General features: G+C 38.8%; 1 protein-coding gene across 4 annotated transcripts in view; it reads right to left on the bottom strand.

The window, feature by feature from the left end:
* Positions 1-328: 328 nt before the first annotated feature.
* The window catches only part of Pign (phosphatidylinositol glycan anchor biosynthesis class N), a 177,403-nt gene continuing 163,362 nt past the window's right edge, over positions 329-14,369 (bottom strand). For 3 of the 4 annotated variants that reach the window (XM_052736493.1, XM_052736492.1, XM_052736495.1), the window contains one exon: positions 329-6,056. In XM_052736493.1, the coding sequence (XP_052592453.1) occupies positions 5,864-6,056 (193 nt within the window). In that variant the 3' untranslated portion in view covers positions 329-5,863. The remainder of the gene's footprint in view (positions 6,057-14,369) is intronic. The other variant, XR_008217785.1, reaches the window with a different exon arrangement.

Here is a 14,369-nt window from a genome sequence, read left to right as displayed (position 1 = left end):
AATAGTCCAAAATAATTATCACCTGAAGCTGAGAAAGAATTGGCCTTGGTAGAAAAGAAAGTGCATGAAAGACACATGGATTGTATCGATCCAAAGTTGGATTACATTTTGGTTATTTTACCCTCTAGGCATTCTCCTACAGGAATTTTAATGCAGAGGGAAGATATTATATTGGAATGCACATTTTTACCAAAGAAACCAAATAAAAAATTAAAAACTTATATGGAATGTAACGGCAACACCCGCGTTACCGATACACATTCACCATGTCTGATGTCTGAGCAAGGGGCTGCGGATTAAAAAATAAGGGACAAGAGACAGCGAGTCATTCACCGCAGCTGAATGCCAAATGCCAGCCGAATGCTGTTTATTGAAAGAGGGAGGTAACCTTAAATACAGGCTTACAGCATAATGGCGCATTCCTGGAGGGCAGAAGTTCGCCACATTTTGCATCTAAGCTGTTTACACCAAATGCAGGATACAGGAACAAAGAACCTCCGGTAGAATGTTAGGTGAGAAGGAAACCGGCAGGGAATCTGAATAGGGAGGACATCTGGTCAAGGTTGGCAAGCAAGGCGGCAGCCACTCACAGTGGGGGACCAGGGCCCACAGGTCCCCCCTTTTTACTAAAAAATGAGTTTCTGACTTAGGTTGCGGGGGTTGTCAGCAGGTCACCTTACCCATCATAGAGACACCTGCCCAGGCCACACAAGTGCTCTGTCTTAGATTGATGACCACCCCCCAAGCATTACCCGTCTCTGAATACTCATTATCATACAGACTCAACCACGTGAGCTGTAGAGTAACTGCTGCCAAAGATCTCAAAGTGGCGCTGGGCTTGCAATCTGTGCAACACAGAAAAGACCAACAGAAGTCCTAACCCACCCATAGCCAGGAGGCTAAAGGCGATTGAGCCATTCCCTTCTTAAACGAGCTTTACTGTAAATTGGAGTCCTTGTAAGGTGGTATCCCATAAGCAAATGGAACTTGAGTTTTAATAATTTTTACAACTTTCAAAGCCAATTTAAATGTATAAATGTAGAATTAAATTTATCATGCCCAATAAAATGAAAGATTAACTAACTGTGGTAGCTACATTTGCTGCCAGGGTCTCCATTGTGCTAGCTGTAGAACCCAATTATGAAACAGCCATCCCAGAAGCAATAGCAGCAGTGGCCACCACTGCTATAACAGCAACAATGGCAACAGCGATGTCAGAGTCTCTTCTGGAGCGTGTGAGCATCATCTGTGTCTAACTGTCACAGTCCACTGGCATGGATGCAGCTTCAGGAACAAGAACCACCAAGGCCCATTTTTCTTGATCCCAGCACTACTTAGGCTGGAAGGTCTGCAAAAGAACAACTAAGAACCATAAAGAAAATAAAAACAAAAACAGCAAACAAGGAGCAGAACTAATGGTCTCATTAATGGCTACATTCAGGCTCACAAATTTTAAGGTATCTACAAAAATGCTAGATGAATTTCAGGAGGCCAATAAATGTTGCACAGAGCCATTCCTGAAAAGTAGGTACTATACCAGCTTGAAGAGGGTTGCAAAATGTGAAAAGGCTTAGCTGGCATGCTACTGTTAACAAATGAAGGTCATTGACTTTCAGAGTTAACCTTAATGTCCAAGGTGTGACACATTCTCAACATTTTTGAAAAAAGTTACCATACATTACCTTCTGAAGAATCCAAGCACATGGCTACAGTTCCTAGGCTTACAATAATGTTTGCCAAGGCTGGCCGTATTGGGCTCTCAATCCCCATTGGCATCAGAAGGGGAGAGTTTTTTTACGAAGGCCCAATAGGTCTCTGCCATGTCGGGATTCAGCAGCAGTCACAGGGCGCACACAGCGTTCAGGAACCCAAAGAGGAACTTCATTGTCCTGCGGAAAGACACAAACAGATCCCCGAGCCCACACCAACACCAGATTGGGTTCCCTCCAAGTGCCAGTAGAAAGATCCTTCCATCGCACCAGAGGATGATTTGCAACAGGAGCCCTCCAGTGCTTATCTGCATCGGATACTCCAGCAGAATCCACCGATAAAAAATTTAAAATATATAAAACAAGGGAAAGAATAGAATGTGGAGAAGAGAGATGAGTCCCTAGCTCCCCCTTTTTACTTTAGAAATATATGTTTTTAAGGTACGATGGCAGCGTTCTACTATAGCCTGTCCTTGAGGGTTATAAGGAATACCAGTCTTATTAACGATAGAAAAATCTTGGCAGAATTTTGAAAATCCCATACTGCTGTAGCCGGGACCATTATCAGTTTTTATACATTTTGGCACTCCCATATAGGCAAAAGCATGAAGACAATGATTTTTTACATCCTTAACTTTTTTTCCTGAATGGGCAGAAGCAAAATTAGAGAAGAATATGTATCAATAGACATATGGACATATTGTAATTTTCCAAAGGAAGGCACGTGTGTGACGTTCATCTGCCACACATGATTAGGTAAAAGTCCTTGGGGATTAACTCCCAAATGAGGAACAGGTAAAAATTCAACACAAATAGGACATGATTTAACTATCTGGATGGCTTGTTCCTGGGTTATGCCGTATGATGACAAAGAGATCCAGCATTAAGATGATAACATTGATGCAACTGAGTAGCCTTATCAAAGGCAGAACAAACAGCCATAGAGTAATGGCATCAGCCCTCTGATTACCTTCACTTAGAGGTCCAGGCAATTGAGTATGAGCTCTAATATGGCCCACATAAAGGTTATGTGAGCGGGACCATATAAGTCCTTGCACTTGCAATAAATATTCATGAATGGGAGAAATGGATGGTATGTAGGCTGCTGTCTCCAAAGGCATAATGGCATGTGCCACATATTGACTATCAGTATAAATATTTACACTCTCATCAGAAAACATCTGTAAAGCAAGCAACAGCACCTGTACCTCTGCCATTTGGGCAGAAGTGCCCTGGACTTTCATTCTCTTTACTATGTTACCAAAAACCACGTGAAGTGCCATCAGTAAATACCACACGGGCCTGAGGAATAGGAGTCATCTGTACTATCTTGGGAAATATAATAGGATGCAATTTAAAAAAAATTGACACACATCATTGGAGGGGTAGTGAGTATCAAACCAACCCTGCATGGAGCATGTCAATATGGTCCAATCATTATCATTAGCTTGCAACCATGCTATTTGAGACTGGGTGTATGGGGTCACCACAATATCTGGCTCCTTACCAAAAGTTTGAACACTGATCTTGATTCCCTTAAATATAATCTGAGCAACAGCCTGTGGATAAGGAGTGATGGTTTTTGCTGGAGAAACTAGGGAATGTACCCATAGAATAGGACCTGTTTGCCAAAACACTCCAGTAGGTGAATGAGTAAAACAAAATATCAAATACAATAAGGGAGAAGAAAGATCTATATACTGCATGTGAGCCTGTTCCAGGGCCTCTTGTGACACAGTTTTTGTCTGCCACAGGGAGTGGGTCTCCTAGAAACATTTTCCCTAAGCCTCTGCTGTGTAGCAAGCACTGCTCCCATACTATCTAACACATCTCGTCCCCACTAGTTCACTGGAATGTTAGGTAGCACAAAGGGTTGAAAAGTTTCTGCATGACCTTCCTCATCCTTCCAATTTAAAAGTAGCCTGCTCTGCAATGGCGTCTGAGCTGTGCCGATACCTTGTAGGTTAGAGGTGGTATTTTTAAGGGGCCAATTGGGATCTCAGGATTCTTGTGAAATTATAGATATATCCAGCACCAGAATCCAATAATCTTCCAATCTCAATCCCATATAATTTTGTTTTTAATTTAGGCTGTTTATCATTGATAACTGTTTGTCAAAACACCTCTTTTTTTAAATTTTGTACCTCTAAAGCCTCCAGTTTTACATATAGGTGCCATATTGCATTTAAAATATGAAAGCAATAATAACTGAGCAATTCTTTCACCAGCTTCTATTTCTATGGTCCTTTTTACATATGCCAATTATAAAAGCATTAAATACAATCTCTATAGCATTTGAAAAGGTAACTTTAGTAATACTCTTCTAGAGTATTTTTATAAAATCCTAAAAAGAGGATCCTTTTTTATAAATTTCAAGTAACACATTAATGCAAGTAGCCAATTATTAACAATGTGGATCAAACCATTTTCCTGTATTTTATTTACTGGAAAAATAATTTTGTAACCTCTTTATCAGTAAGAGATTATTTTTTATGGGTTTATCTTAGCAACATTATTTAATAAGCTAACAACCCAATCCATTTCAGGTGTTATATTATTTCTATAGAATTAAACCAAGAATTTCTAGAAAGCAACTTAAATAGCAGAGCCAAATTTTCAGTAATGATCAATAGACAAGACCACACCTAATATATAGTTCAAAATTATGAATCCTGTTCCTTTAGTTTATCTACCATGAGAATCAAACATTCATCCAAACATTTATTTATTTATTTATTTATTTATTTATTTATTTATTTATTTATTTTTTGTTTTTCGAGACAGGGTTTCTCTGTGTAGCTTTGCGCCTTTCCTGGAACTCACTTGGTAGCCCAGGCTGGCCTTGAACTCACAGAGATCCTCCTGGCTCTGCCTCCCAAGTGCTGGGATTAAAGGCATGCGCCACCACCACCAGGCCTAAAATTTTCTTTTCTTTTCTTTTTTTTTTTTTTTTTTGGTTTTTCGCATCCAAACACTTATTAAGACAATCAAAAAAACAAAACATCCTTTATTCACACAGCATTGACTTAGCATTCTATGTCCTGACCGAAACCATTTTTCACCAGAAGTTAGGCCCGTTTAAACTTTAGGCACTAGTCCCTCTCCCGGACTCTGCTCGCTTGGTTCATTCCATTGGCCTTGAGGCTCCGCCTCCTGCCTGTACGTACCTGTCCACCCGCTGCTCCGGGCTATCTCCTGCACTGCTGCCACAGCACTGCCTTTGACCACAGCCATACTGGACATGCGCCACACACACACACACACACACACACACACACACACACACACGTGCATTCCTGTTTAAACTTTTAGCGCTAGTCCCTTCCTGGGCCTCTGCTCACTTGGCCAGAGCTGAGGCTGCGGCTTAGCTTTGGCTCCGCCTAGTGCTCAGGCTCTAGTGGCCATGCCTGGGCTCTAGTGCTGGTGCTAACCTGGGCCATGCTCCATCGCAGCCCCACCTCCCACCTGCACTTACCTGTCCGCCCGCCTCTCTGGGCTATCTCATGTACACCTTTGTCAACCGCTGCCAGCGCTGGGCACGTGCCCTGCGCACACACAAACTCACGTTTAAACTTTGTACTTCCATGAAGGGACTACCTAATGAGTTATTCCCGCCATAGGGAAAAACAGAAAAACATTTCCCATGAAGGGATCCTAAATATTGAATTATTCCCACTCAGAGGGAAAAATAAAAAACATTTGAACCAAAATAAGCAGACAGCAAAACTTCTAACCTCTGGGCTCGCTTGCTGTTCAGCCAGCAGCAATGAGGCCTACCTGCCGATTCTTTGTAATTCAGATGCTGCACTGCAGAAAGAGCTCAGAGTTTCAGCTATCCTGAAAATTCTACAATTGGAGTCTTTTCTTCCTCCATTACCACTGGGAAGAAGCTTCTCTCTTTTGTTCATCCTTCCTCTACAGAGCCCCAATCTTTAGGCCTAGTTTCAAAATTTTTCCCCTTTTTACCGGGAAAATTCCTTTTTTCTTAAGATTTTTTCTCCCTTTTCTAACGGGAAGTTTCCTTTCCTTCCCTCTTCTCTTTTGGGAAGATTTCCTTTTTTATTTAAAATCTTTAGCTGTCTTGCCCTTTTTAACTTCAGTGCCTTCCTGCTTCAACAGTCCAATCAACTGACTGTGAGCTAGCTGCACCCATTTCAATTCACCCTTATCTTTTCTTTTTTTTTTTTTTTCTTTAAATTGCTGGCCAGCCTTAACTTTTGGGTGTCCGTCAGCTCGTTCCTTCTTTCTTGGATCTCGGTAGTGTCTTGGTAGAATCTCGGTAGGACCTCCATTTGTAACGGCAACGCCCGCATTACCGATACCCATTCACCATGTCCAAGCGAGGGGCTGCGGATTAAAAAATAAGGGACAAGAGACAGCGAGTCATTCACCACAGCTGAATGTCAAATGCCGTTTATTGAAAGAGGGAGGAAACCTTAAATACAGGCTTACAGCACAATGGAGGATCCCCAGAGGGCAGAAGTTTGCCACATTTTTGTATCTAAGCTGTTTACACCAAATGCAGGATACAGGAACAAAGAACCTCCAGTTGAACATTAGGTGAGAAGGAAACCGGCAGGGAATCTGAATAGGGAGGACATCTGGTTAAGGTCGGCAAGCAAGGTGGCAGCCACTCACAGTGGGGGGCCAGGGCCCACAGTGGAAAAAATCTCTGACTTGATTTGGAAAGGAAAATTGAGACTTTGTCAATTAGCAGGAAGAGACCCAGCAGAAATTGTTGTACCTTTAACTAAGGAGGACATTGAAAAATTATGGACAGAAAGTGAACCCTGGCAAAGAGCTTGCGGTAATTTTTTGGGAGAGATTAACAGCAAATATCCCAAAGGCAATACAATTGATCTTATAAGGAGAGCTGATTGGATTTTGCCTTGAATTGTACAGAAAACACCCATATCTGGAGTTTGTATATTTTATACAGATGCAAATAAACAAGGAAAGGCAGGTTACAAATCAGAAAATTTAAGTATAAACGGTTCAAAGTCCTTACAATTCAGCTCAAACATCGAATTGTATGCTATTCTATTGGTATTAATGGATTTTTCAGAACCTCTCAACATAGTTACTGACTCTCAGTATGCTGAAAGAGTGGTATTACATATTGAGACTGCAGAATTTATCCCTGATGCTTCAGAATTAACTTCACTATTTATTCAATTACAAGATACAATCAGGAAAAGGAGGCATCCTTTATATATAACTCACATCCAATCCCATACTGGTCTGCCAGACCCTCTAGCACAAGGCAATGATGAGATTGATAATTACTGATAGGAAATGTGCTGGAGGCCTCACAATTTCATAAAAAACATCATGTCAATAGTAAAGGTTTAAAAAAGGATTTTTCCATAACCTGGCAACAAGCCAAGGAAATTGTAAGGAAATGTCCTACTTGTTCCTCTACAATCAGATGCTATTACCAACAGGATATAACCAAAATGGTACTCAGAGGAATGAAATCTGGCAGATGGACGTGTTTCACTTTGCAGAATTTGGAAAACTGAAATATGTACACCATACCATTGATAGTTATTCAGGATTTCAATGGGCAACTGCTTTGAGTTCTGAAAAGGCTAATTCTGTAATCACTCATTTGCTAGAAGTTATGGCCATCATGGGTATACCTGCACAAATCAAAACTGACAATGCTCCAGCATATGTCTCTGTTAAAATGAAACCGTTTTTTTTGCTTATTACAATATAAAGCATATTACAGACATACCACATAATCCTACAGGTCAAGCAGTTATAGAAAGATCAAACAGAACTCTAAAGGATATGCTAAATAAACAGAAAGGGATAACAAAAAACCCCAGAAATAGACTGCATAATGCTCTATTAACTTTGAATTTTTTCAATGCTAATGAGAAAGGAACAACAGCTGCAGAGAGACATTGGATAATAGAAAAAACTACAGAATTAAATCAGCCTATATACTTTAAGGATGTGCTGACCTCAGAATGGAAACCAGAATATGTGTTACATTGGGGACAAGGTTTTACTTTTGTTTCTACAGGAGAAGATAAGCTGTGGATACCATCAAAATTGATAAAGATTCAATTTGAACAAGAGAGACCCCTTAATTAGAAGAGGTGATAGTTCATCAACCAGCATGACCATCCAATTTAAACTAACCTATACCATTAACACATGCCTTTTCATTTAATCAGATATAACTTGCCAAATGGGAACATCCCCAAAATGAGTCTTGGGGAAAGGTTTTTTTTTTTTTTTGTCTTTTAGGAGAACAAAGGCTAATGAATCTGAAGAACACTGGACAAATGAGACATCTGAAGAAAAAGGACAAATCATCTAGAAAAAATGTCCCAAGAAAAAGTAAAATGGCCTATTGGTATATCATCTATAAAATTTCATAAGTCTTCCTAAATGTTAGTTTCTGCTCTTCTCTAAAGAAATTTAACACTATTGGTCTTCTTGTAGTCCCAGTTCAATCAAAATTTAAAGTTGGTTTTGGAGTTGGAGAATGGCTCTCTCCTTCTTTAAAATCAAGCATGTTGTTAAAAGGAAAATGCAAACTCCCTGTATCATGCCAGAAGAAAGAGCCATCTTCTGATATGGGACAGGAGAAAAACCAAATTAATTAAGGGACTATTCTATTACTACTAATCTCAATTCTTCAATTCTTTAATTCTATTCTGATTCTTTAAACTGTTCTTAAAGTATGAATTTTATATCAAAATTTACAAGATTAATATATATACATTTTAAACTTTGTTAAGATATTAATAGTCATATAGAATACTAATTCATTCTAGAAAAAAGGCTTCAATTAGCTGCCTATACACGTCTTTGTGTTCAAGTCTCTATCAGATTTTCTGCAGGAAATCATGGCCAGACCTAACATCAAATTTGAAGTCTCCAGGAAGAAGATGGGGCCCCACAACAACAACAATTCCATGTGGACAATAATAATACCACTAAGCTGACAAATATCATCTACAGATCAGCTTTGGACTACAAACTGCTCAGAGCAATTTTGAGATGGCTAGCTGAGATGATCCAGTTTCAAAGACTACTTGAATAAGGACTTGAATGAACCCCAGAACTTTGGCATTATGCACAGACTGGACAACAAAGGATATAGCTACCTTTCCTAGAATTTGACCATTAATCAAAAATTTTTCTTTTCAGAATAAAGATACCTTCGCCCATATCTAGCAGGAAGCAATTTTAAGAATACGACACCCACATTCACAAAGAGGTAGTGTGGGGCGGGTGGTTTTTTGGTCTTTTAATGTGTTCTGGGTCTGGGATAATTTTCATTGTTTAGGAGGGTTGGTTACAAGTTGTTGTTAAGGGTTAGGAAAAGGGCTATGCAAAGGAGATTAGATTTAAGGTTCTTGTTTAAAAAAAGATACATAGAAATGATAGAATAGAGGGTAGATTATTGAATCTACTTGGAAAAATAAAGAGAAGGTATAAATATGAAATAGATAAAAAGATAGATATTGAATCTACTTTTAAAAGACAATTACTAGTTTAAAATACTTTACATTGGATTGGATTTTTGTATATTACATACAAATTATATATATTGTGATTGATATTGTTAGAAAATGCAATATGTATATTTCTAATCTTGTTCAAGATATTGTACTTATACCATTCATTTAAAAATGTAATGCAATTTGCTGATCCTTGAATGTTATTATTATCAACTATTAGGATAAAAAGAAATGAAAGTTAGTAGTTATACATTACAATCGAACTTGTAGTCCTATTAGGTATGTTTTCAAGATCAAACAGATATATTTTAGATAGACAGGTCATCTTTAAACCCTTCAGAGATCTACAGAATATGTCATTTAAAATGTTTTTATAACTTAGAATTTTTTTTCTTTTTTAAGGACTATGAGACATGTCGGCTCCTGGCAGTACCAATCTACTTCAAAGAAAATATGGGCATTGAAGAAACTCCTTTTGGAGTTAACTTTCATTGTGGCAAAAGTTAGACATTGGACAACAAAGTATCCTCGAATCAACTGCTGACAAACAGGACAAAATGGACAGACAGGACACGAAACAAAGGACTACCAATTCTTGCCAAGACAAGTGTGGTTGTGGCTTTAACAAAAGGTATCCTCTGAGGCCAGGATAATATGGCACCATCCCTGAAGTGGCCTTTGCAATCTGGAAAAGGTACAGTTCCTCTTTCTTTGAAGGCAGCTGAAGAGGCAGTGGACCAATGACTTCTGATGTGCAGTGGAACAGCAGCTGAAACAGTTATTCTTGAAAGCTGACAGAGTCTAACCTCTCAGTGGTAGGGCAGCATTTAAAAGAGGGATGCAGAGAAGAACGGGATGCCGAGATGAAGCCACACACACAAGCCAAGAAGAATGGACAGTTGAATTAAAAAAAATCAACAATTTCCAGAATTTAAAATCCTGAATCATGACATGACACTAGTGGAATTCAGGTGTTTCTGGTACATGGACTGCTCTCACCCAATGTGAGGTTGAACTGTTGACCTTGTGTACATCGTACTTCACAAATGAGTCTGTCAGATACGCTAAGCCTGTAGGCTGAAGATGATGCCCCAGCGCTGCGGAGAAACCTCGGGTGACTGTCCAGGCAGCTGGCTGTTTCTGTCAACTCACATTTTTTTTTTGAAGCCACTTGCGTGCACTTCCTGTTTTTATTTTTTTAGGTAATGTTATTTCCTTCTTGGTCTCTGAGGGAGTTGAAGATTAGATAGTTATAGTGAGTTAAAGATTAGATAATTATAGTTTTCCTTGTTAGGAATTTTAGAAAAGTAATTCACTAAAGAGGTGTTAAGTGTATAATTTTGAAAGACATTATAAGATAGTTCTGTTAGTAGTATAAGCTATGATAGAAAGTAAATCAGGTACATTTTGGACTTACCAAAATAGGATAGATAATGGAATTATTTTCTCTGAATTTGTCAAATGCAAATGGACTAGACATTGTTTAGGTAGTTATTGCTTGTATATATTGTATATAGTCATTGTACTTTTTGTATATAGTTTTTCTTATATTAGTTATAATTTTTTTCCTTTTTTCCTTTTATTAGAATAGAAAGGGGAAATATGGTGATATTTTATTTGTGCTGAAATGTGATTTTATTTGTATGTTAATAAATAAAAGTGCCTTGGGGTCAGAGCTAATAACAAGTCATTTAGCAGAAGTCTGGCAGTGGTAGTACATGCCCTTAATCCCGATCACATGACAGGCAGATCTCTGTGTGTTCAAGGACACCACCAGCATGGAGACACACGCCTTTAATCTCAATACCAACCATACAGACCTGGAGGTCTGTATAGACAGGCAGTGATGAGGAGGTCATGTGGTTGAGTTTACAACCAATGAGAAGGCAGAACAGAAAGTCAATAAAAAGACAGACACACAGGAAGTAGGTCACTTTCTCAGGGGTAGGACAGCATCAGCAGTGAGGTGGTAAGAAGGTGGTCTCAGCTTTTGGCTACTGCTCTCTGACCTCTGGGGCTTTTAACTCTGCATTTGGCTCTGTGTTTCTTATTTAACAAAACTGTTTAGAATTACATCTACAGATGACACCAAAGAAACAGTGTCTTCCAGGCACAACAGGACTGATGCACACATGAACTCACAGAGACTGTGGAAGCATGCACAGGCCCTGCATAGGTCCAAGACAGATGGGATCCCAGTGCTGGGATGGGACATGGACACAAGTCCCCATCCTCAACCCAGAAACTATCCAATTGATAATCACTTGCAAAGGAAAAATTACTTTTCTCTAATGGAGTCTCACTGTGTATACAAACCACACTTAATGACACACCTGGTACTCAGCAGTAGATGGTAACCACAAAATGAACTCAATGTTTTGTTTTTTGTTTGTTTGCCTCATAATGCTTCCTTTGGGGCATTTTTAACCTTACTGGTCTTTTGTTTGAAAATTATGATTTTCAATTTTGTGTCTTTATGGTGTGTGTGTGTGTGTGTGTGTGTGTGTGTGTGTGTATAAATGTTTTTCTTTTCTTTAAATTTTGTTTTATTGGTCAGTTTGTATTCTAAAAAGAGAGAAATAAGGCTTGGGGTTTGATGGGTGGGAAAGATCTAGGAGGGCATAAGGGAGGGGAAACTATGATGAAAAATTATTATAGGAAAAAATTATTTTCAATAAAAAAAGAAAAAACCTTAAAGACAGCAAGATTTGAAGAGATCCTAGTGCACTCAGTCATGTGGCTTTGGCAGGCCTTTCTCTTCTCCCCCATTCCCTCTGCCTTGCTAAAAACCATCAGATTATATTCCTGAAGCTAGCCACCAAGATCTATTCCCTTATTTGGCCACTTCTTCCTCCTGAGGCTGACTACCATAGTCCAGCAACCAAAAGCCCCCTTTAGTTCACCTAATTAACATGCTCAATTAAATTTAAACACACAATTCAAACATGAGGTTTCTCCCTTAAACTTTATAACTACCATTTGCCTATGTCCATGTCTGTTTCCTCTCTATCCAAAGGCAGTCCTTTGTCCGCCTGGGACAAATACCCCTGCCCCCTTCCCCTTCTCCTTCATCCCCTATCTGCTTTACCACTGCATCCTAGTCCAGTCTAACACAGACCTCCCTGTTGTGGGATGATCCTTCTGTATGCTGTGAATATGTATTACTCTCATTGGTTAATAATAAAGCTGCGTGGCCTCTGGCAAGGTGAAACAATCAAACTGAGGACTGGGATGAAGAGGGGTGGAGTCAAGGGAGACATGAGTGAGTCACCCAAGAAGCAAGATGCCATAGGACTGGTAAAGCCATGGCCATGTGGCAATACATAGATTAATAGAAATGTGGTAATTTAAATGTAAGAGCTCAGTAGTAATAAGCCTTAGCTATTGGTCAAGCATTTACAATTACTATAAGCTTCTGTGTGGTGATTTGGGAACTGGCTGCTGGGTATTTGGGAACAGGTAGTCAGGACAGAAACCTCTGCCTCTGTTTACATATGGTGCTACAATGTGGCACACATACATCTATACAAAGCCTGAGAAAGCTTTAAAAAAGGGTTCTAGATTCACAAAAACAGAGCGAAGAACAGCTTTGTAGTTCATGTCTCTCATGTGGGCCATGGTACAGAGATGTGTCCCTCAGCTGCAGCATGGAGGCTTGAGCTGCAGCATGGCAAATCTCCACAGATCACATGGGCCATGGTGCAAGCATGCACTGTGTGGCAGGGTTAGGGTTAAAGATACACAGTAGGAACAAATTCAGACAAAAAGGCCTTTAAATAGGTCACAGTGTATTTGAAAAATGCACATAGGCTTGGGAAGGAGAAGAGAAAGGATAGAAACAGTCATAAATTAAAAAATGATTTAGAATAATAGTCAAGATCTTAAAAAGGGAATAGAGTAATAAAAAATAATAAGCCACATAAAGATGGGAAATATACAGAATCTGGATTCGGTATTTTATTGCTTTCTTTAGATTTTTTAACTCTTAATGGGTGAATGATAACTTCTGAGGGATATTTGATTATGAAAGCTACTAAATTAAATCAACCTATATATTTTAAAATTATCTTGACTTCAAGCTTTAAGTCAAAAGATATGTTGCTTTGGGGGAGGGTTATGTTTTTGATTCCACAGAAAATGAGAGGCTATGGATTCATTCCGGGCTAAGGAAAATCAGGTTTAATCAAAGAAGACCCCCTGAAAAATCTGGCTACAAACATGAATAATAAACCTAAAGGAACTACAAGACACATGATGTATATTTTACCTGCTCAAACATAAAACAAAAAATCATCTTTGGTTGACTTGTGTACAATGCACAATCTATACTTGTACTAATACAGATGTGTATGTTACCTTTAAAAGTTTATATATTTTCAGAGAAAGGGGACCAGACACTGAAGTGTAAATCTAATTAAGCTTATCAATAAAAACCAGGAGTCAGATACTGGGGTAAAACTTGAAAGATCAGAGAAGCAGAGGAGCTCCTACCTCTCTGGATACTCTGACCAAAAAAGGCTGAGATCCTGTCTCTGTCCCACCTTATCACTTCCTGTCTCCACTCCACCTTGTCAATTCCTGTCTTCTCTTTGTACAGACCTCCAGTCCTCTATGGTTAACTAGTGGTTAGCTCTGCCCTCTGATCTCCAGGCAGGGTTTATTTGTCAGAACATAAACAAAATATCACACAACATTTCCCCATTTTTGTCTAAATAAAAAGCGAAGGTTTTAACTAGCATAGAAAAACTATATACATTGAGCACAGTAACTATATACAAATATATACAAATAATAATTACATTAATAATGTCTAGTGTGCTAGCATTTGTCAAATTCAGAGAAAATATTCTATTATCTATCCTATCTTGGTGAGTCCAAAGTGTTGTACCTAGTTTTCTATCCTAACTTGCATTACAAACCCAAAACTATCTTTTTATGTCTCTTAGTCTTATACACTTTACCTCTTTTGTAAGCTTTTTTTTCTGAATTTGTTAACAAGGAAAACTATAACTATCTAGTCTTCAAGTCCATCAGAGTCTTGAGAAGGAAATAATATTACCTCATCGAGCAGGAGTTGCAGAGCAAACAACTTCCAAAATTAAAAAATGACAGAAATAGTTGGCTGCTTAGACAGTCACCCAAGATTCCTCTGTAACATTGGGGCATCCATCTTTGT

This window comes from Peromyscus californicus, unplaced genomic scaffold, assembly GCF_007827085.1.
Source record: "Peromyscus californicus insignis strain IS unplaced genomic scaffold, ASM782708v3 Scaffold_14__1_contigs__length_90479793_seg_1, whole genome shotgun sequence".
In the NCBI taxonomy this organism is placed as follows: Eukaryota; Metazoa; Chordata; class Mammalia; order Rodentia; family Cricetidae; genus Peromyscus; species Peromyscus californicus.
This window is presented reverse-complemented; position numbering and strand designations above follow the sequence as displayed.